The sequence below is a fragment of the Alligator mississippiensis genome, chromosome 1 (genome assembly GCF_030867095.1).
Source record: "Alligator mississippiensis isolate rAllMis1 chromosome 1, rAllMis1, whole genome shotgun sequence".
NCBI lineage: Eukaryota > Metazoa > Chordata > Crocodylia > Alligatoridae > Alligator > Alligator mississippiensis.
Window position 1 is genome coordinate 426,808,194 of NC_081824.1, and position 22,553 is coordinate 426,830,746.

At 43.7% G+C, this 22,553-nt stretch overlaps 1 protein-coding gene and 1 long non-coding RNA gene across 7 annotated transcripts in view; one reads left to right on the forward strand and one right to left on the reverse strand.

Moving 5' to 3' along the window:
- Positions 1 to 22,553, reverse strand: part of MTUS2 (microtubule associated scaffold protein 2) — a 575,297-nt gene that overhangs the window by 27,742 nt on the left and 525,002 nt on the right. For all 5 annotated transcript variants that reach the window (XM_019497359.2, XM_019497357.2, XM_059719702.1 and 2 more), the window contains 2 exons: positions 18,413 to 18,479; positions 3,106 to 3,320 (listed from right to left, as the gene is read on the reverse strand). In XM_019497359.2, the coding sequence (XP_019352904.1) occupies positions 3,106 to 3,320; positions 18,413 to 18,479 (282 nt within the window). The remainder of the gene's footprint in view (positions 1 to 3,105; positions 3,321 to 18,412; positions 18,480 to 22,553) is intronic.
- LOC132246609 (uncharacterized) overlaps positions 1 to 22,553 on the forward strand; it is a 69,966-nt gene that overhangs the window by 11,453 nt on the left and 35,960 nt on the right. For both annotated transcript variants that reach the window (XR_009457992.1, XR_009458026.1), the window contains exon 2: positions 11,032 to 11,091. This is a non-coding gene — a long non-coding RNA (uncharacterized LOC132246609). The remainder of the gene's footprint in view (positions 1 to 11,031; positions 11,092 to 22,553) is intronic.

Here is a 22,553-nt window from a genome sequence, read left to right on the forward strand (position 1 = left end):
CAGTACCCTACAGGATTGGGCCACGAGCATTCGTATCCAGACTAGGCAGAGAAAATGAAAATATGCTGTGGGATGGTAAATTCACTCCTCTTTCTGCCCAGATAGAGGTACTGGCCAATGATTCCTGCCCACAGGGAGATAAAGTCCAGAGTGGCTTGGCCAACCCCAGTTCCATTTTGTGACACTTTTTGAGGTTTCCAAATTTATGTCCCACTTGTGAACGGACAAAAAACCTTCTGAATGCTTTTGCTTTTTAGATCACAAAAGCCATGTTTTCAGTGTGGGCCTCCCTCTTGCTGACCAGAGAAATGACTACAAAGCTCTGGGCCTCAGCAGCCTTCTTGTTGAATGTTTTGTGGAATGTTTTGTGAATGTTTCTCATTTAATTGGAGAAATTCTGGCTCCAATTAAATGAGATATTTTGATGAAAATATATTTTTGTCTGCAATGTTCTATAACAATCCATGCAAAACCCTCCATGAATATAATATCCTAGGCTTCCCTGATAATTGTCCTTTCTGGCAGAAAGATAGAGGGAGCAAAGAAAAGGATAGAGATTCAGGGTCCAAATCATATGGATCTTTAAGATGAATAAAGACAGCAACGTATGACTTCATAGGGGCTGTTGTGGGGGTCTCCTGGCTCTTAAACTAAGCTTGCTATCCTAACAGCAGGCACAACATAGGGAGCTAAAAAGGGTTCAAGGAACAGTGCATATACTCAGATTTCCAGTTGGACATCCTTCCAGTCTAAGAGCAGTGACAGAGAGCAGCCTCTCCATAACTCTAAGCTTGCTCTTGAACACTCCAGCATCACATCATAAACAACTGGTGTAAAGTACTGCTGTGTCTGGATACAGGGGGAGCATGCAGTAGAGCATAACAGCAGGGAAAAAGGGGAAGTCTGGAGAATTAGGGCCTGGAGCAAAAGGAGTGTTTGGCACAGCCTCACCTCCATTGCATGAATGGGTATTAGTGTTGCTAATTGACCTGCAGTGGTGTAACAGAGTTGGCACCTGGGGCAAACCCTGTGGGAGGGTGGAGGTAGGAGGGTGGCGCATGGTTCCAAGAATGGGGAGACCTGGTTCCAAGAGCTGTGGAGAGTGGGGGGATGCCAGGTTTCAAGAGTGGGGCTGAGGGGAGCAGCAGCCTTACCCCTGATGAGACTCCTACACAGTCCCAGCTGAGCTGCTGCTGTCTTCATGAATGCTCTGCTTATCCTGGCTGTTGCTCTTAAAGCAGCAGCAGCTGGGAACGGTTTTGGAGTTCCCGGCACGGCACTTGTGCCAGGGCCTGGCTCCATAGGGTCAGGGGTGATTCTGATCCCCTTCTAACTTGACACCCAGGCCAGGTGTCCCTCTTGCCCACCCCTAGTTATGCTACTGTCAACCTGTAACAAACTGGGATCTGAGAAAGGTAGATATGATAACAGTCAAATCCCAGTGCAACCTGTCTAACCAAAGTCAGCTTATCCTATAACCAAACAGATCGAACTGAGCAGAATCAAAGCAGCGTCCATCTCAACAGCCCAACAAGCTCCCTGGAAATAACTGGAAACACTGAAAGAACTATCTAAAGAAAAAATATGACAAAACCCTTAAATCCCCCAGCCATAAAAACCTGCCCTACGTTACTGAACAATCTCTAATACCTGTCAGTATGCAGACATGGCAAGGCAGACAACCTTAACAAACTGAAAGGCCTCACAACACAAAAGTGGAAAAGAAATAGGTTAGCATAGATTTTAACAGATGAAAAAAAGAAGATAAAGAAACACTCTAGCTTGAGACACAAAGACCTTTTGAAAGAGACTTTTCCAACACCTATCACATATTGGAAAATCTCATTCAGCCAATAGAAGTTAAGCTGCATGGGGTAAAACAGTCCAGATGTGAACGCCTTTCTGTCACTGTTGGAAGGATTTGAAATCAACCACGACAACAAAAGGATGCAGCAATTAAGAAAGGTTATAACCCAGAGCAGGCATTTCTAACACCTCTAAGCACTATCAAAATCTTTTACAAGAGAGAGAAAGAAAGATAACATCCTTAATGAAGACATTTAGTAGAATGAACCTGCCATCAGAGGTTATTGGTTCTTCAACTGTGGAGGAAAAAACCAACATATAATACAACTTCAGGCCCTGTGGATTTTTCCAAGCAAATATCTTCCTTTTGTCAACATCTCCTTTTTTCACAGAACAACTACAGTGGAGTGCTGCAGCTGTCTGGTGGAGAAACCCTTTGGGTGTTAGCCTCAGTTTTTCATTTTCCACTGTTTTCTTTCTCTGTGTGCCAGTTCAGTGTCAGGTCACAGCATGGTACAGCAGCCCAGCTCAAGGGCAGCCCTCTCTAGATCCTTCATAAGGAACTAAATGCTGAACAGAAAATCTGCTTCCTCCTACTTTATACTTCTGTCCTCATCCCAGAGTCTCTAAGTGATTTACATTATATCAGGCACAGAAAGTAAATACACTGGGTATTTTCACATGTGCTCCGGGAGGTGTAGTTGCTAATTAAAAGAACCCGAGCGTCAGCGGAGAGGCACTGAACTAAATCTCATCAAACGAGCATTAGTTAAAATGCTCTGCCACTATTTTTCAGCATGGGGATGCTGATACATGTGATGCTAGACTCTGCTGGAGCACATCTGCTGGAGCGTGTGACGTTGGGCAATGCACTTCACTGTTCTTTTTCTAACTGTATCATCTGAAATAAAAATGGGCAAAGTTCTGCCAAGTAGTATCTTGCTCCGTATGTAGCATCATCTGAGTAAACAGGGATAAGCTACCATTTCCTGGATGTAAGCAGTGGGGACAGGACAGGACTGGGCCCAGTCATTATAAGGGGTATTTCACAGGAGAGCCATTCATAAAGCATTTTATAATGTGGGACCTCAAGGTCATGTTGTACAACTCTGAAATATGAACTTTTCTTTAGATAAGGGAGCTAACAAACCTAGATGTATTCATTCGTGACTTGTGACTCATGTCACAGCTTGTGACTCATGTCATCATACTGGAGAAGGTCAATAAATTTAGCTGTCCTGTCACTTACACTTAATTTAAACTGATTTAGCCTCCTAATTTGAACAATTTATTGCTGACCTGTTCCTGGTGCCGACACTTGATTCTCATGAGTTGAAGCTTGTTTTCTTCTTGTAGACGTTCTAGTTCAGTGCTGTATTGTAACTGCAGCCTGTCCTCAAGGGCTTGCAGCTCTTCTTGCTGTTGCCAGTGAAGCTTCCTCACCTCATCCTCAAATCGCTTCTCCAGCTCCTCTTTCTCTTTTTGTAATTTTTCACACCGTGCTGTGTTGAGGGCTGTTGAGACAAAACAGGACAATCAACCACACCTTACCCTGTAAGCTCTGGGAGGCAGGTCTTGTCTCTTTTTTGACAGTGCCTAGTACAGTGGGTTCTTGGTTTATGCCAGGGTTTCCCAGGCACTACTGTAATATTGAATAGGAGAGTGGATTTCCTCTACTGCCTGTTGAGACACACATGCAGTACCCTGTCAAACTCATTCAGCCTACAGGAGAAATTGGGACATGGAAAGAAACTAAATGGCATAAATCTGGTTCAGAAATAAATTACCTATAGAGGAGAAGATCATGAGTTTAAGGATGCTTTTATATTACCAGGTTTGTGTGTTTCTTGAGACTAAGGAAAATACATGAAAGGGCCAAATAGAAGGCAATAACTATTAATGGGATTTCCATGCTCATCACAATTATTCTTCCATGTTAACAGAAGTAAGTAGGTGCAATGACAGAGAACTCTACAAAGTTGCATCAGCTTATTTCCAGGAATTTGACTGTAAGCCTATGGATACTGAATGCAACAAAGCAAATAAAGAGATAGGGTTTTTAATTGTACTATGAATTTCTTTTCCCTAAGAGCCCTGCCATAGGCATAGCTGGTTTGGAAGAAGCATCAGCTTCTGAGTAGCATGGCTGTACTGGTCATCCATGCCGCCGCCTTCTTTCAAGTAGCACCTACCAATTACAAGATTGCTGACCCGCCTGATGGTGTAAATCTGGGCAGTGGATGCTGTGGCATCTCTGGGTGAACAAAGTTAATGCTATTTCATAAATCCACTTGTTTCATAATTCCCATATCACATTTTTGTGATTTCAACGTAAGTATTTTCATTGCCGTTTGTGCTTGTGTCTTCTCATCACTCAGTTCATCAGATCCCATTTTTCAGACTGAAGCAGCCAGGATAGCTCATGTAGAAACACCCCGCGCAGATTTAAATTAGCTAGCTAGGGTACTGATAGCACAGTAGAGGTAGCAGCACAGAGCTCAAGACAGGCTAACTATTGAAGTAACTAATCCTTGGGTGAGTGCTGCAGCCTGTAGTTCCCTATCACTTCCCCCTGCAGAAGAAACACAGGAATGGCAAACTGATCCAGGAAACTATGTGTTTGCACTCCCAGGGCACGTCCAGATGAGTGTGGACATGTGGTATGCAGTGCTGCAAATCCATTTGCAGTGCTGCATACACAGGTATCCCCTGTGCTTCTAATCAGCAGTGCAGGGGCAGGGGTTGTCCCTGGGAGATCCCAGCGTCAAATAAACACACGCCTTAAAAAAGCGAGGTGGCGTACTTGGCAGCAGCACGCACCTCCAGAAACCAGAGTCTGGGCAGCTGGAGCCACGCTCTTTCCCTGCTCCTCCTAGCTCCTGGCATGCTGGAGAAGCCAGGGACAACTAAAGGAGTGGAGACGCTCTGGCCCAGCAGCCAGGGCATCTCTCAGGAGTAGCAAGCCTCTGTGTCTGCTGACACATGCTCCTCTCAAATGTGCCACACTGCTTTTTTCATGCTGTTTTTTCCTACCAAGATTTCCTGGTGGCAAAATTTGTTTTAACATTCTGGGAGTGTGGTTGTGGCACTGCAAAGAGGTTTATGGCACCACAAACTGCAAATGCCTGCACATCTGGATGTAGCCACAGAATCCAGAGGCCCTATTTAGCTGGTGGGATAGGCGCTGCCAAAGATCAGGTCCTAGGAAGATGTGGTCCAGTTTCCTGAGGTCCATACAAGTCTTTTGATTGACTTAAGTAGGGTCCAGTAAGGTGTAATAAGATTCCAGCAGCTTGGAACATTTGCACAGAAGACCTGTCCCTGTTAACCATGCTTCATGCCTGCCCTCTGTTTTTGTATGCTAATGCCCTCTTTTGTTGTGGGATGACAATATGGAGTAGAACATGCACACATTAATGATTTCAAGGTCATCATACGTTCCACAAGAATTAACTGGCAGAATTCCCAAGGGAATGATACCCTGCAAAGAAGCTGGCTCCCCTTGTCACCACTTACTCTCAGCCAGGGCCATCTCAGAAGCCAGTCCCTTAACCCTGGGTTGTTGGGTTTTTTTTTTAACAGCTGACATTTCACAGGACTGGAGAGAGTGGGTGGATGCTGCTATCCTGGGTCTATTCCCTTTCCTATGACAGCTTTCAGACCACTGAAACAGAGTTCCTGCTCTTTCCAGAACCTTAGTAACACTATAGGTAGAGGGAAGATGGGACTGATGTATGTAAAATCAAAGCATCCAGTAGATGAAGTCCTATCACATATCGGGCGTGTCTACATGTGTTGCCATAGTGATGCACTACAGTGATGTAGTGACCACATGCACTTACATGTGACCAACAGCTATTTTTTTGTAGCAGTGCGCTCCCTCATTACAGCGCGCTGCTACAGTGTTAAAGCGGCTAAAAATAACCGTGCGCCCAGTGTATGGTTCAATATGGGCTACTACTATGCTGTGCTTTAGTACCTCCAAAAGGGCAGTAGCAATGTCACTATGCAGGCACGTGTAGACGTGCCCATCATGTACCTAACGTAGAACATCAGCAATGTACATATTTTTTCTCTTGGGGGGTGTGTATTATAACTTTAAATGCAGTCTCATTTGTTGAGTGGTTGTATTCTGTGACATTCCATATCAGTTTTCCATTGTTATATAAAACTATGAAGGAGCAGAAATACAAAGAGATCAAGCTTCAGGCTCTGGATTCATTATAATTGAAACCTACTCAGGCTTTAAATTGGACCTGCAATGAAACACATCTTTCAATAGATTCTCTAATAAAATTATACAACACAGAGGACCAGGCAAAAAATATATGTGTTTTGAACTAGAGGAAAGTAATTCTTTAAAAAAACACCCCACACACAATACAAAAACCCAACAAAACCCCTACATACAAAGCAAGTGAAGAGGTCTGAATAGAGAACCTGCAAATTTTGCTAATGAGCCTGGATTTTGGTAATAGACACTGGGTGAGTCTACACGTGCAATTAATGTAATTTTACTGCGTGCTAATATAAGGTGCAGTAAACTGTGCCCGGGAACATGTTTACATGTGCACCCTGATGGACACAGATTTGCTTCTAACAGTAGCACATGGAGTCACTGCTCATGTGACACTAAGCTCTTATTTTTTTAAGCAGAAGAAAATTGCTACGCAACATTTTCTGAATGCTTCACCAATGTGAATTAAATGCCAGCAAGATCAGAACTTAGTGAAAGATGCTATAGAAAAAAATATATAATGTGCCAAATCCTCAAATGGAGGAAATCAGTACGCTAACGTTGATTTACACTAGCCGAGAGTATAATTTATATATTAGAAGCATTACATAAATACAATAAGATACAGCTTAGGTTAGACAAGCAATTCATTCAATACAACAGGTAAGATAGTAACCATGAATATTTTAATATATAGAAGCTTCATTCTACCCTTTAGAAGATCCTTACCTATGAACTTTAAAATACCACGTGATTCTTTTGTGTGCAATACCCACAATTCAACCAAGAGGATAATTCTTTTCTTTCTAGACCTCTTTGGGAAGCTCTGACTATATTAAGTGTTATCTGAGTTAAACTTCTTCCAAATATAATGCAGATTTAACACCTATATAAGTCTATCGGTGATTCCACATTCATCTACTTCCCTACTGTGGCATCTTGGCTTTTTAGGTTATGAAATGAATTCCTGGTCATCATTAAATGGAAGGAATTTGACCCAACAGTATTTGAGGTTCATCTGTAATTGATCTGACAGAAAGGGTGATCTATGTAGTGACTTAGCAAGGTGTTCTTTTCCTGTGCTGAGGAGAGGTCACCTTTCTTCCCTTGTGCTTCTCTGTAAGGTGCACACACTATGCTTTTGAGGAATCGGGACTGGTCCCTGCTAGAGGAAGGGCTAAATAGCCAGGAGAAACTGAGTGCATCTACACATGCAATGAATGTGGCTAAATAAACTATGACAAGTTTGTGCTGGGAGTCTATTGCTCCAGGGCTCCATATTTGCACTTGTGCCCAGGACTGCAGCATGCTGAGCTGGGACAAAGCAGCCCCAGTTGGCAGTGGACCCTGGGAATCAGCCTGCCAGCCTGGGGCTGCTCTGACCTGGTTCAACTTGCTGTGGAGGGGCTGACTGGGGCATGAGGGTGCTACAGTGTAGAGCTAGCTGGAGTTAATTAGTTTGCTCCAGCCTAATAGCACCGCACGTGTACATGGTGATATTTTCCTGTGGAGCTAATTAGTCAGCACCACAGTAAACGTCTCATGCAGATGCACCCACAGAATAGAGGACAGGGTGGGACCACTGGATGATTTAGTCTAGAGAGGAGAAGACTAAGGGGAGAGTCAACAACAGCCTCCAAATACAAAAAGCATTGTTACACAGAGAATGATGATTTTAGTGACAGGATGAGACGTAATGGGTTTGCACTGCAGCAGGGGAGATTTAGATGAGATATTAGGAAGAGTTTTTTTAGTTAGGGTGGCGAAGCACTGGAACTGATGACTTCGGAGAAGTTGTGGAATTTCCTTCACTGGAAGTTAAGTCCAGGATGGATAAATATTTATCACAGATGGTGTTAATGGGGATGATCCTGTTCTGAGCAGGGGGAGGGATATGGAGAGATTATCTATTTCAGCCTTTGGCTTGTAAGTCAAACGTGGCCTGCAAAGCCTTGGAATCTGGCCCGTCGGATTCTCAAAAGGTTTGGAAATTTGGCAGCGGGGGACCCCTGCTGCCACCCCTCCCCGCTACCAAAATCCCAAAACCCACAGGGTGGATCATATCTGGACCATAAGCTTCCCCACACAGAGCCAGGTTAACTCCAGGCCATGCCCCTTCCCTCTGTGTGGTTGGGTTGAGACTGTGCCATGCACCCTTCCCCCGTGCAGCTAGCCTGTGCTGTTTTCTTCCCCATGTCCCTCCCATCATGGGTCTACACCATGCTTCGTTCCCTCTGCCCAACTAGGTTGGGGCTGTTGGATCCCTGTACCTGTGAGACTTATTTGGGCCTGGGCCATACCCCTTCCCTTTGCTAGGATGGGCCAAATCCCTTTCTGTCCTGACAGCTAGGTTGAGGCCAGGCATGCCCCCTTCCTCCTGTGGGGTTTGACCATGCTCCCTCCCTCCATGGGGCTGGACTGGGGTTGGGTCATGCCTCAAGCCCCCTGCCATGAGGGTGGGTTGGGGCTGGGTCAAGCCCCCTGGCTGGATTGGGGCCATGCTGCCTCCGCCACGCTCCACATGGTCGGATGCCGGAGCCTTGCTGTGCCTGTCCAGGCCACCAGATTGGGTTCGCCGACTGGATCTGGCCTGCAGAGGGACCAGATAACTTTTCAATCCAAGAGCCTGATCAAGCTATTGAAGCAAAGAGCCTGATCTTGGGAGACCATGAGTGCCCTCCTCCACCTCCCCCCCCCCCCCCCCCCCCGGCCATTCCTGTACAAATCAAGCTGAGGGCCCCCATACCTTCCTAGATTACGTTTCATGTTAATTACAATAATGTGACAGCTTGTAGTAATGTATGGCATGTGAGTGGGGGTAGGTGGAAATGCATAGATACTTAGAAAAATAGAAAACTTTCACATATTTGAATGCAAAAGAGTGTACACTCATGTATGCATAGTGTTCTTGTCCAAGTCTCTGGGACAAATCATGTAGTTCTTATTTAACAAGAGGGACTGGCCTGCTGGACAAAAAGGTTGCGCACCACTGGTCTAGTTAATTCCTATGAGTCTATATCTGTCTCCCATGGCTAACAGAGCTGGTTAGGTGTGGAGAGCACACACTTGGCACCCAATGAAGAGCTTCTGCTCTATGATCTCCGCTGGACCAGTCAGGAGGAGTTCTGAATGAGAACGAATCATGCACACTTTGTTTTAGCACTGGCCATGGTATTATATACACAACCCAGCCCAATATATATTTCATGAAAATGTACAAAGCACAAAATATACAGCACAACAGCACTGGGACAAGATCAGAGTGAAGCTATGTTTACTGCTAACCAACAGCAACTTCAGGAATGCCGTAACTAATACAAAATTTCAAAAACCTCAGCTGCTGTGGAGACTACAGCAGCCACTAATGTGGTAACAAAATAAACTACATCATACTGAAAGGATTTAACACTGGATTCTTTTCCCTGTGGATGTTTCAGTTGTGGTTCACAGGCTATATGTGACTTTGATTTAAAGTGACACTTACTGGGATGGCAACCTGCTCTAGGTTAAATCACAGTAGTTGACATCATTGCTCCGCAGATTTCTAGCACCAATCTCATGTTATTTCCCTTTCTGACAGACTTATGGACTATTCTGCACAACAGACAATCAAAGCAGCTTTCAGGCCAATTTCATAATGTGAGGAAAAGCTAAAGGTCATGGATGGAACGACACTCTTGCACTTCTTGCACCATACTGAATTTAGCAACAATCTAGACTCACTGGCTTAGTGCATTTTTTATAATCAATGCCTGTCTTCTCAAGGGAATTACTAGACTGGGTCTTGATGACAGTGAACTCTTATACACTTTATCTGTTTCTGATACCAGGGCTATCTCTACAGTCACTGTTCAGAGATAACAATCCACATATCTTTGTACTATGTGTAGACTCCTCCTCTTTTACTTATGACTGCCACTGTAGATTCACAGAGAAATCTCACAGGCTTTATTCAGATTCAGCTTTTTTTCCTTTGATGGGAATCTTGTTAAATAAGGATGACATAATTTGCCTCAGAAACTTAGACATAAGTACTACACATACATGCGTGTATACTCTTTTGCATTCAGATAATCTGGTTTTCAATTCAAAATGATTTGAAAATGAATGTTTTCTATATTTCTAAGTATCTAGGCATATCTACCTACCCCCACTCACATGCCATACTTTACTACAAGCTGTCACATTACTGTAATTAACTTGAAATGTGATCTAGGAAGGTATGGGGGCCCTCAGCTCCCACTGATTTGTATCAGAATTGTGAGGGGGGCGGGGAACAGAAGGGGGCACTCACAGTCTGCCATGATCAGGCTCTGTGCTTCAATAGCTTTTCAGTAATGGCTGAAAAGTGTACTTATTTAAAAATTGAAAAAAATGGGCTTCTTTATTCCACCACTGATGGAGTGGAGCATTGCACAAACACTGGCATTTCTGGCAAAATATATAAGCAAATGCTACTTTATAAGAGAACAAATCAAATCCCTCTGTGATCATAAAGATGGCTGTGTGTGCCTTTTCCATGTGTACCAGGAATGAAGAAATACTTCCCTATTTCACTTTACATTTAGACATAAGAGACCTAAAACTAATGATGCTTTAACAACAGCAGGTATTTTTAACAGACAAGAATTCCTTTGAAATCATGATTTGAATAACTCTGGAATTAGGATTAAGCTTTATTCTTTTATTGCTTTGGATTTAGGAGTCCTGTTGGTATCTATTGTCAAGGTTGATTGAGGCAAAATGGAGCTATGTGCAACGTGCTCAATTAAGCCTTAATGCAGTAATCTTGAGATATAACCTCTTCATAAACATCAAATGCTTTTACTGTACAAGTAGATTCCAGTCCACCCTGTCTGGTCTGGGATTGTTTTATTGGCTTATTCAGATGTTTGTATATGGGAAATCTTTAAAAGATAGTTCTTCTTTATGGGAAATTATGAACCAATGTACAAACTAATTAAGTACCCTTTATTTATTATTTTTAGGTTATTGAGAGGCATTCCTTTTTACCCCTACAGAAGATATTCAAAATAGTCAATTCTCAGGTATGTTTTCCCGAATTCTTTACTTGTCAATTTACCCTAAGATGGTTTTTCACACATCAACCCCAACAAAAACATGTCATTCTTTTATTTGCAAAAAAGGTTGGTAGAATGAGAATTTGTACATCAAGCATACAGATATAATGAAGAGAATAAAAAAACCTTCCCTTTGTACTCACTAGGTATGCCTGCATGAGACACCCACTGAGCAATTGTTTTTTATTTTCATCATTAGATCTGCATGCCTGCATGTGTAGTTGTTACTGCGCAGTCATTTAATACTTGGATAACCAAGAACTAAATGACTGTGCAGTAACCAGCATCACTGCACAGTAGCATCCTGGCATGGTTGCCTGGTGGTGCTTACTGCACAGTAGCTCATTACTTGGGCTGTGTGAAGCTTTGGTCCCTGATTCAATTTGGTGAAGATTTGGTCTGATTTGGTGGCTGGATCTCTGAATCCCAATTGAATCAGGAGACCCTTTAATCTCTCTGAATCAAATCGGAACCCTCTGAATTGATTTGGAGAGATAAGGAAAGATTTGGAGATTTGGACATAGACACAGCTTTAAATGTTTTTTTCTACATACCTGTAGGTAGCAGGGACTCATGAATGCTGCAATGCTGGGGCGCATGTAATGTCCCACAGAAGCATGGGAGGCTCCCCAGTGTGCTCGGCAGCAGACCCGGAAGTGGACCAGAAGCTCTTCCAGTCCACTTCTGGGTTCACCAGGAAGCGCATTGGGGTCCTCCCCCTCGCAGCTCCCCGGCTTAGTGACTGGTGCCTTCTAGGTCTGGGGGTGGCACCCGGGGTCCCCCCATAGCCAATCACTGAGCCAGGGAGGCATAGGGGCTCCCCAGCGTGCTCCCCGGCAGACCCGGAAGTGGACTGGAAGTACTTCTGGTCCACTTCCGGGTTTGCCGCTGAGCATGTGGAGGGCCCCTCCCCCCCACTCCTGTGGGACACTCCATTCACCCCAGCATTGCAGCAATTACGAGCCATGCCTGGTACCTCAACATATGTAGAAAACGTTTAAAGTCGTGTCTAAGTCCAAATCTCTGATTCTCTGAATCAGCATTGAATCTTCAGATTCGGATTTGGCCGAATTGAATCAGGGACAGTGATCCAAATCTACGAATTGAATCATTGTCCCTGATTTGGGCCGAATCCAAATCTGAACTGAATAGGACCCACTTCACACACCCCTGCTCATTACTACTACATAGTAGCTCATTACTACTGAGCAGTAGTGTCGCATCACGGTTTGTACCTGGCGATGCTACTGCGTGGTAATAATGAACTACTATGCAGTAGTAATGAGCTATTGCGCAGTAAGCATCTCATTTAGACACACCTACTGAATCATAAGTCTTTATTAAGATATAGGTAACCTCTGTTTTGCATCACTATCATTAAAAAGAGCAAACCATTGTCTGGAAAAGAACGGATATCAGGAATCCTAGACTCAGTAAGTGACTCCCAAATTGAGCACACTGATTCTTTTAATGGAGGAGAGTCTAAAGAGAAGCTTGTAAAACTAATTTTTAAGAAATATAAAACTGCTAAAGGAAGCAGGTAAAACATTATAAAACAGGATTTCCTGATACTCTTCAAAACTACAGTTCATCTTCTGTACATATGCACACATACCAAATGATGCCCTGATGGTTAGTTTTTTTCTTAATATCTTGTCAATGCGCAATATTTTTGTACCATGGTGTGTAATGAACATGCGCTATTGTGCACATGTTCACTATCTATGGATGGCTAGAAAATGCCATGCCAGCTAAGATTTTAAAAAACATTTCTACAAGTATTTTTAATAAAGAAAAAATGTATGGCTTGAAGCTCTGTGGACTTCCTCAGGCTTCCTCAGGGCTGAACTCAGTGCTGTTGTAAACACGCTATTTTGTAAGAATATAAGAGCAATAATCCTACATATAACCATTTCAATGGGAAGTAGAAGTATGCTCTAGCCATGACTAAAGCCAATGGAATGGCTCCCTTTTCAATTCAGTGGTCATTGGATTAAGCAAGTCTCTGAACTCTTTTAGGATGCTAGTCTTTGTCCCTTCCTGATGTTGATACATGAAGGCAGAAGGTTTTTAACATAAAACTAGTACTGAGCACATCTACATGAGATGCTAATGTGCAGTAGCCTAATAATACTGCGCAGTGGCACATCACAGCACAAACTGTGCTAATATGCTACTGCACAGTATTATTAGGCTAATGTGCAGTAGCGTCACCAAAAAGACATTAGCCAGAGCTACTGTGCAGTGACTCCAGTTACTGCACATTTATTTAGTACTTGATTATACAAGTACTAAATAAATGTGCAGTAACCACCGTGCATTAATGAACACATAGATGCACCCACCATGTTGCCAAGGACAAGGAGAGCTCACTATTTGGGTTGTAGGAAAAGCAAATGCTGCTCAGCTTTTTAAACAGAAAATGCTTTTCCATGCACTGAAGCTGCTGCACTGTAACCTGCACACTTGTGGAACTGGCCTGTGGAAGAGGTATGGCCTAGCAAAAGGAGGTGATGCCAGGGCGCTCTCATGTCCTTTTGATTACTGGATGGTCTGTAGGTCCCTTTGGACCTTTAGCATCCAGATCAGATTAGAGGGGAGCTCAGTGAGCTTTTATTTATAGAGGCTCTGAACTAGTGTCACCTTGGCTAAGTATAGACAGCCAAAAAGCCCTAGCTGAAATGATTCAGTCTTTGCAGGTTAGATTAAGCTGCAAAAAATTGTATCAATAAAAAAATGAACAGACATTTCCTTTTGATTCAGGAAATGCAGCCACATGCCTGCAGTGGCTCAAGCCAGAAGTCAGGGGGCGCTAAAGTTCTCTGGCACATAGCCAGCATGGGCTGTGTGTTTTCTTCCTCTTCATGCTGCCCCTGAGGTCTCTGGGATTTGCAGTTCACAAGCACAGCATCAGGACTCTGCAGGGTTGCTTATCACTTCGTCTTCCTGCTTCCAGGTTCCTCTGGGATTTGTAGTCCACAGTCACAGCCAGCAGTAAGTAAGCAGGGAAGGGCAGCTCTGTACTTGGGGGAAGGGGAGTTTAACCCCACCTCTCTGCCCCTGACCCCAGCCAGGGTTTGCCTGGGGAGGCCAGTGAGTCAGCCCTCACTGCTCCAGCTAGGGAGCAGAAGGGCAGGGCCAGCTCTGCTCTCTGGAGCAGACAGTACAACCCAAGTCTGCAAAGCATGCTGGGATGCTGGAGGACTCTGATTTAACTTGAACCAGGAAGGGGTCTGGGACAGAAGTTTCATAAACTGGTTTGACCTAAATCAGTTAAGTCTGATATACTACATTCAACCAGGTTTATCTTAAACCAGTTTCAGCCATTTGGAAACTAGTTTATGCACAATGAACTTCTGTTCTGTTACAGGTTTAAACCAGTTTCTGATCATTTAAACCAGTTTATGTGTAACTTGTGTCCCTAGCCCTTTGCAATGCCCTCCAGAGTTACCATGCCATGGCTGACAATTTGGCCATGCACTGAATGTTAGTCTTAGAACTACAGTCAGTGGTGAGGAGTCATAAACACATCAATGTTTTTAAGGAAGTATATAAAAACAGTCTCATAATTTTACTCTTTCCCAGCATCCTTTTCCTTTAACAGTCTTCCTTTAAAGTTTGAGGGGTGCAGCAGCAAAGCAATTAAGGCATCCTGTGCTCTAGAGGCCTGAATCCACACCTCAGCTGTGACTTATATGACAGACTATTCCCAGATGACTTGGCTATGAGAGGCCAAATGCACAGCCCCACAGCAGACTCTCAATCTCCCTCTATTATACCATCTTAAAGAACTGGTGGCTCATTCACTCTTCCTCCTAGAGGTCCCACCCTGTCCAGTGGAAAGGCCTGGGTTGTCTCAGAGATACCTCCCTATCTTTGGTTGAGAAACCTGATGATTGATAAATGTTCTTGAAAGTTTTACTCTGGACAGAGAGCAGATAGCTGAGACTCTTTGTCTTAAGTTTGCTACAATAAGTGAGTCTAGGAACACAGACCATTTCAGATGTCTCTTGTTGCTTTAGGCAGAAGGTGAAATTAGAGGTGCACCATACAGACAAAAGCTTATGCATCTCTAATGCATAACAACCTGGTAAACCCTGAGAGAGAAACAACCTGGTAAACCCTGCTGTGCACTCTCTGAAGACAGGCAGGTTCAAAGCCAGACTCTTAGCAGTACACAGAACTTTAAAAGAGAAGACGGGTCTTGAAAACAGAACTTTTCAGATCTGCCCTGCCTGGAAAACAAACCTGGTATAGCAATTCCATTGAGAGGCTGGGCCGGGGGGGGAGGGGGGGAACACATAAAGCATAGATGGAAAAAAAACAGAGATAAAAGTGATAGAGTACATGTTGTCTTAGTCCCTGCTGTGGTGTTCATGGGGATGGAGTAGTGAGGTAGCATCAGTCTGAAATTTCATATGTCTACAGGCTTTGGTAATGCAAGCCCCTTGAAGGGCACAGCAGGGAGCATAAGTTGCTGGGCTTATATGCAAGCGTGAGGGTGGGTGGAACATACTGGTAAGGTTAAGCTATGAAGCATAGTGCTCTACACCAAGTGGAAGTCTCCAGCATTTACCCACCTGTGGGACATGTGATGGGAGACACTTGATCAAGCTAATAGTCACACTTCCCACTTGTAGAGGATTAATAAATGACTATTATATCCTAAGAGGTGAGAGGTAGTTAGCGATGTTAGTCTTAAGTCAGGCAAAATCCAGGGGAAAGTGGCACCTCAGAGACTAGCTGGTTCAGAGAGGTGTGAGCTATCATAGGCTATATTATATGTTATAAACTGTTGCGTTATACATAGTTGTAAGCCACCATTGTGTATATCCCATTAACCTGTTGAAATCCATCTGGAAAAATTGATTAACTGCTTATTAAACACCTATAGGTGGATGCAAAAAAGGAGTTAGGTGGTTAAGGTGTACTTCAGATGGAAAATAAGTGCTTAAGGTTGAGTTAAACCACCATTGTCCTGCTGTGAGAGCCTATACTAGGTTGGTGGTGAGGCTGGTGGAGGATAGGACTAGGCACACCCTGCTCTCTGGAGCCTGCTGACCTTCTCCAGAGCTGGACATTCACCCGAGGCTCCTCTGGACTTGTCTCCTGCAGCCACTCTGAGACCTGCTGGAGACCAAAGGTTCAAGAACTGCCACCAGGAATGAATCTTGAGAAGGCTCACTGGTCAACGTCCAGCTGTGGAGACAACCATCAGATCTATGTGGTTGGAGCATGGGGTGGGTGTGCTTAGTCCTGTCTTCCCTGAGACCCAGTGCCAAGTACTATAGGCAAACTCTTAAGTTTCCTGGTGAGAGTGTAGCTATCCCCCAGTGCCATTTATATGGCTTGTTCAGTGACTCCTTAATGTAAAATGCATAAGCAGTTCTAGGAACCAGGGCAAAAAGTTGCCCTCCTCACTGAGCAACAGAATCAGGCTGTCTCTTGGATGTCTTCTCTCTGGCCCCAAGAATCTTAAATTTAATTCTGCAGCAACTGTGGTTCAGTAAGAGGAGTGGAGGCTGCTTTATCTCACCCAGTGCTTTGGAGATCAGAGAGCTAGACTTAGATCCTTTCAAGCTGAGGAGGGCCTAGACTCCAGATCTCCCACTTCCAGGATGAGAGCTCTTGGTCACCAAGATAGGATAGGTACCAGTCAGCTGCCTGAACCCAAAGATTTGACCTTGGCTCCTAGCTCTAGGCTGGTGGCTCTCAATCTTTGTATACTGAAGGCATCCCTTAGACTCAAAGTGTTCCTCAGAAAATGCCAGCTCTTAATTTTCACTCATGTTTTGACTACAGAAAAATAATAGAGCAACGCTTCTGCTGCAAAGAACCCAGAAAGACCACAGCAAGGAAACATATTTTAAACACTATGATTTCCTATCTCACAGTTTATCTTGTGAATCATGTTTGCATATCTAGCAGTGCTAACATCTCATGATATGCTAGAAAGGATCTCAAGGCACCCCAGGATGCTGTGGCACCCTGGTTGAGAATTACTGCCCTAGGCAGAGGTTTCAGTGCTGCAAATCTATCTCACCTGCGCAGCTACTGCAGCCCTGAGATAGGTGCCTGAGCCTGGGGGAGAAGTGGGATTTCAGACCCACACTTCAGTGTTTCCTACTGTCTGAATCAATTCTCCCCCTGCTTAGCCTGCTGAATACTGTGGCCCCCAAGCTGAAGTGCCCTTCACTCCTATTTTAAAGTAGATAGAACAGAGATGCCTAATCCATGTGTGCATTTTATTCCCTTTTGGGCAGGCAAGATGCCTAAAAGCTAGGCCAGGGAAAGCATGTACCTACATCCCTTTTTTGGATCTGGTTCCTGATGATAATTTATTAACCCTTTAGAAACCCTTTAAAAACGGAGTATTAACATAAATTGCAACTAATGTATAAGGCTCTTGGCTGCCTTCTCCCAGTTGCCTACCTCCCTACTTGGCCTTCATCTTTCTATTAGCCAGGAATGATGTGGGTTCATTGCCAGATGACCAGGTATTCCTGTACTTCTGCCCTGCTCAGTGTTTCTGGCTTTGTGTTGTTAGTCAAATCAGTTCTGGGAAGATTCAGATCCAAGGAATTCAGTCTTGAGCTTGGGTCTTGAGTAGGGCTTGCTTCTCTCTATCTAAGGAATGTTTTTATGGTCACTACCTTTCCGATAAGCTTTCCAAATAGAAAGAGAAATGAACACATGCTCAGCATGTTTACAGAACAGATGGAATGAGTAGAAGAAGCGGATTTAACTCTCAAGGATGGAGAGCTTATGGAGATATTTTGAATATTTTACTAAGTGATCTTTTTTACAAAACAGTGACTGGTTTTTGACCTTGGTGTTTTCTACTTTGTGACTGGGCTGCAGTACACATACACTTAGAAAAACAAAGTGAGGAATTCCAAGCTCATGGTACACTGCAGCATCTGCTGACTTCCCACTTTTCATCAAAGTATGCATGACCTGAGCCTCCTCCTCAGCAGGGGGTGGCAAGTAGAGACTCTATTTGAGAACAGATGATAGATTTATGGATCACTGTCTGCGTATAGTAAAGATAATGCATGATTAGCTCCACTGGGTATGGTTATGGACCTGTCTCCACAACAACAGAAAGGTAAAATTATTATTCCCTGCAAGGCCACAGAAACCCACTACAGGGCACTTTTCATTCTGCTTTATTACACCAATGCAGGTTCCCTAGTTTCATATTGCTAGGGGTAACTGCTTTTATTACACATTTATATGCACTGATAAAGTACGTTTTTAAACTGCTTGGGTTGGATGCCCTACTTACCTACTTCATCCCTGATGTTTGCAAGCTCAATTGACAGCTCCTTTTCTTTCACAAGGGCACTTTCATTCTGTTAAAACAAAGGAAAAGAAAATATATGTATAGTGCCTAGGTTTATCCCAGATAAGCACTTTCACATGTTCACTTACTAAACCAAATTAGGTAAATTCTTCAGGTCTACTTTTTGTAATTATAATGGACTAATTTTTTTTTAAACCAGTAGTGGCAGGCAATATTGACCCATGTTTCAGATGAAAGCATGGAATAGAGCATTATAAGTACTTGCTTATAGATAGATATCTGTATTTATACTGTATTTTCTCATATACAGCACACACCTTTTCCCCCCAAATCTGGCCCTCAACATTGGGCTGTGTGTATTAAGTCGGGAAGCTCAGTTTTTGTTCAGGATAGAAGCACCCTGCGTTGATTCTTCCTCCACAGTGTAGCAATTGTGGCACTGCTATTAAGGCAGCTGAGGAAGTCAACTGACTTAATGGCTCAGTCTTTTCACTACAGAGACAGAAACTTCATAGCACCTCTCCTTTTTAATGGTCTTGATGTTTCACTAATCACGCTAACCTTTTCTGGCAGTTTTGCTGTCTGCTAGCTGCTCATGATCTCTCTCCTTGTATTTCACAGCTCTGGAGATTCTTTACTGCTTTTCAAAATCACAGATCTACCCATGCAGACCTGTCTTTTGCAACAGCAAGGTTCAGCTTTAGCTAAGCAGGAAAGGGAGGGTGAGTCAGCTGAATATTAGGATCTACCCCTGTTCAACGCAGCCATAACTCTGGAAAAAAATCTTCTTTTTCTTCTTTCTGTCTTCTAAAAACAGGGTACTTATTACATTCTGGAATGTATTGTATGCAAGGAAATACAGTATTTTTTATGTAGGCCTATGTACCTTTCTGCATGGACAGCTTATAATAGATAGTACCATTAATTATATTAACATACACAAAATATCTGTGCATATTCATATCCAAATACAGTTATAATATAATATAATATATACACAGCACACATGTATACATGTATACAAATATGATTGTGTATATTAATATATTTATACCATTTTGAATATAGTATGCATACCCCATACACATACAGTAATTCTGACCTTCATGTCTGTATTTTTAGCTCTATATATGATATTTTGGTTTGTCCATGGGATACCAGACCTCTGTTCACAAAAAAGGAACTCCAGAACTCGTTGACATTTCATAATTAAGACAGATATTTTGGACAGAGAACATAAAACACATTTATGTTGGCAGTACTAAGTTGTCATGCTTAAATGTGAGGATTTTAGTGGCAGATACTTCATAAATCCTGTATGAAAGCTGCAAGCAAACCCCAGGAATGTGATTTAGTACCACAGTATGAGAAGAAAGCCACTTTCAAATTGGAATGTATCCTGTGCCATGTTAGGGAGGAAACAAAGGAATATATCCTGCTGAGCAGGTTACCAGTGATTAGGAAAATGAGATCAGAGGACTAGAAACACGCCCCAGGTTAGGAAATACCCAGAATCTTTAAAGGGCAGTATAGAAAATTAATGTCCAAGACAACAGTCAATGTGGGAGCAAAGGCAATGAAAAAAAGTCTCAGAAAGCGAACTGGATAGCAATAAGCAGGGTTAATGGCAATCCAGGGCACTTTAAGGACTGGATTTGTGGTGGCCACAAATGACACATGGCAGAAAGCTCAGGGTTGTACAGCCTATTCTTTATTTCCCTGCAGCCCATTAACAGCTAATTTATCAAAACTGCTAACAGAAATATATGAAATATTCATAAAAACAATAAAAATCAAAAACAGTTAAGAGTGAAAAATGACACAACCCTCCACCCCTTGCTGTTCTTCGGCCTGTAGGGAGTGCCACCCCTCTGCTTGTCTATGCTCTGCTTCCAACATTGCCTCTGTTATGGATATATCTCAATGCCAACTCTAATACCTGCTGCTTGTCTCTATACCACGACCCCATTTGAATGGCCTTACCTTTATGTTGCATTGTAAGCGCCATTTTGAGAAAAAAAAAGTATGGGATTAATGCTGGTTCAAGACCATTTTTAGAGTAGAAAAATGATAAAGCAATTCTTCTGTTGCAAAGAATTCAGAAACACAATAGGTCAGAACATCTCTGAAGTTATGGACTCCTATCTGAAATCTCTGGCCACATTTAGACATGCATGGACGTTTGGTTCCCCAGGAACAACTAGCATTGGCACACCTTGTGATGCCACTAGTTGTCTCTGGGGAATGCCCATGCCATGTGCACTCTGGCATGTGGCAAGTTGCCCTGGGTGGGTCAGGGGAGGCTGGGGCCAGCACTGGGCTGGTCCTGGCAGCCTTACCTGGCATCCTGGGGGCCTCCTGGGGCTGCAACAGTGGCGATCCTGCCGTGCAGAGCCTGGCTGGCAGCAGAGTATGGCTCTGGCCAGCCAGGCCCCGGTTTTGAGTGGAGTGGGCTGCCCCTGCATGCACCGCGCTGCTTTTTTTTTCGGCAGGTTTTTCTGACCCCTGGATATCCATTAATTGATGCCAGATTTCTGGACCTGTTGGGAGCCCCATGGACTGGAGAACATGGCCCTACATGCTAGATCAGGCATGCAGGGCCAAGCAGAGGTGGCATGGGGCTGATCTAGACATATGGGCATGGGCTATGCAGGGCTGATCTGGGCATGCAGAGCCAGTGCTGTGCGGAGCGGAACCAGGCACATGGGGCAGGAGCTGTACATGTTCGATCTGCACATGTCGGGCTAGAGCTGCGTGGGGCTGATTTGGGCATGGCAAAGGAAGCATGGGGCCCAATTTGGGCATGAAAGGGTCAGCCAAGGTGGTGCAGGGCCTAATCTGGCCACCAGGTGGAGTGGAGGTATGTAGGGCCCAATCCAATAGCATGAGTCCAGGGCATAGCAGGGCCTGATCCTGGTATGTAGGCGTGGGTGGATCAGCCCCATGCCACTTATTTGGACTGTGGTACCAAAAGGCTGAGCACCACTGACTTTAAACTCTTAGCTGAAGTGACAAGGGATATCACAAAACATCCAACACAAATAGCAGCAGGAATTGGAAGGCCTGTTTTATTATTTATATTATTACAATATTACCAATCCATGGTCCCCTCCACGTGTGCATGACACAAGGTGCAACTGTGGGATCATGCATTAGATCTCATCGCACTTTATTATAGAGGTTCACTGCAGGGTGATTCTCCCTGCCCTGTGGGTGGGGAAAACCCCTAGGACCAGAGGAGCACTACAGGGTGATCTACCTCAATCTCCAGGGCCTGGGGGTTTTAAGCTTGGCATGGTGAACTTCTGTGGCTGGGATCCCCATCAACTAATGGGGCTCCCAGCCACAGGGGAGATCCTGCTACACATGCAAATTATAGCTTGATAGCAACCTGCTATAAAGTTACTATGCATTTTTGAGGTCTAACTTTATAGGTGGTTGGAGCTTCTTATTAGGACTGTGCGAAATTTTGCTGGCTGTTTCGTTTTGACGCTGTTTTGACTTGTTTCGAGCTCGAAACAGCGAAATCGAAATGAATCAAAGGGCTTTGAAACAGCCTCAAAACAAAACGAGGGCAGTCGAAACGTTTAGAAAGTTTCAAAACATTTTGAGTTTTGAAGTTGGGCTTGGCTGCAGGGAAACAGAAAGTAAGGAGAGGGAGGGGGAAGAGCGGGGAAGGACACAGGGAGGGCGCGCCTTAACACACATTCTGGAGAAGAAGCTCCTGCAGGAGAGGAAAGAAAAGCTCTGTCACAGTTTGGCTGCCTGAGAGGCTGCTGATGCTACTGTGCTGCTCCTCACTAAGTTATTATTTTACCTGTTGTACCACATCCATCCAGGATTATCTTAGAGAGGGATCCACCAATTTTACAGTGCTCTGTGTGCCTTGACCATCTGTTCAGTTATGGCTGTAGAGCGTTTGGTATGTGCTTGCCATACAGTAAGTATAACTTTTGTGCTTGGCTCTAATGATTACAGACGTAAAGAAACAATATTTTAAAATTATGTTTACCTTGTTTGTTCTGTTTTTTAATATAAAGTGTATGATATAGCAAATTCATGCACATGTCAATCAAGTTATATTTGTTTTTGGTTTGATCTTAATGGAATAGTATAGCTTTAG